The 796-nt window shown below is 44.3% G+C and overlaps 1 protein-coding gene across 1 annotated transcript; it reads left to right on the top strand.

The window, feature by feature from the left end:
- The first annotated feature begins 142 nt into the window (after positions 1-142).
- Positions 143-690, top strand: LOC113473686 (eggshell protein-like). The gene is made up of 2 exons (XM_026833174.1): positions 143-305; positions 548-690. Exons 1-2 carry the CDS (start codon positions 158-160, stop codon positions 682-684), a joined length of 285 nt encoding a protein of 94 aa, XP_026688975.1. The 5' UTR covers positions 143-157; the 3' UTR covers positions 685-690.
- Positions 691-796: the final 106 nt, after the last annotated feature.

Below are 796 nucleotides of genomic sequence, written 5' to 3' on the forward strand. Positions count from 1 at the left end.
TTCAGGGGTTCAAAATTGTTTCAAATCGCCATAGGTCTCATTATTGCTCACCGTTATATTATGTTTTGTGGATACTTAATTTGAAATTAAGTACCCAAAAAACATACCTATAACGGTGAGCAATAATGGCAGTACATATGTAGGTCTCATATCTGGAATGTACGTTTATATTATTCCAGGAAATTACGGTGGGGGCGGATGCAAGCATGGAGGTTGTGGAGGTGGTTATGAGAGACCCCCACCCCCACCCTGTGGTGGACACGAATGTGGTGGTGGATGCCGAGGAGGTGGCTGTGGTGGAGGAGGTAAGGATTTGATTATTTACATGTGGCTAGGGCCTTGGTATTGGTATAAATAAGGCCATCGGATCTAATAAACGCCTTATGTCACTGCGACCTTCGACGCAGTGTGGACGGTTCAGTCGACATCGATCGACGGCCGGTCGACTATGTGTGGACACACCTTTAAAGTTATTCGTTCTCAACTCTACGTTCATCATTCCCTCTGCCAAAAACTAGTAAATTATGACCTCAAATTTTTTTAAAAGGTGGTTATAGCGGCAGTCAGTCAGCCAGTCAATCCCAAAGCTCAGCAGGAAGTATTAACTTGCCGTTCGGAGGATCCATATCTCATAGTAGTTCAAGTTCTAGTAGCGGTGCTTTTGGTGGAGGTGGACATGGGTAAGTGAAGTGTTGTGATTGACTTGATTTGGGGTTTAGACAGAACAGTTTCTCAGACCAAATAGCGAAGGAAATTCGTTGTGTAGATTCCAGGGTTCATTGGGCCAAAGAAGCCT

Source organism: Diaphorina citri, unplaced genomic scaffold, assembly GCF_000475195.1.
Source record: "Diaphorina citri unplaced genomic scaffold, Diaci psyllid genome assembly version 1.1 scaffold61063, whole genome shotgun sequence".
NCBI lineage: Eukaryota > Metazoa > Arthropoda > Insecta > Hemiptera > Psyllidae > Diaphorina > Diaphorina citri.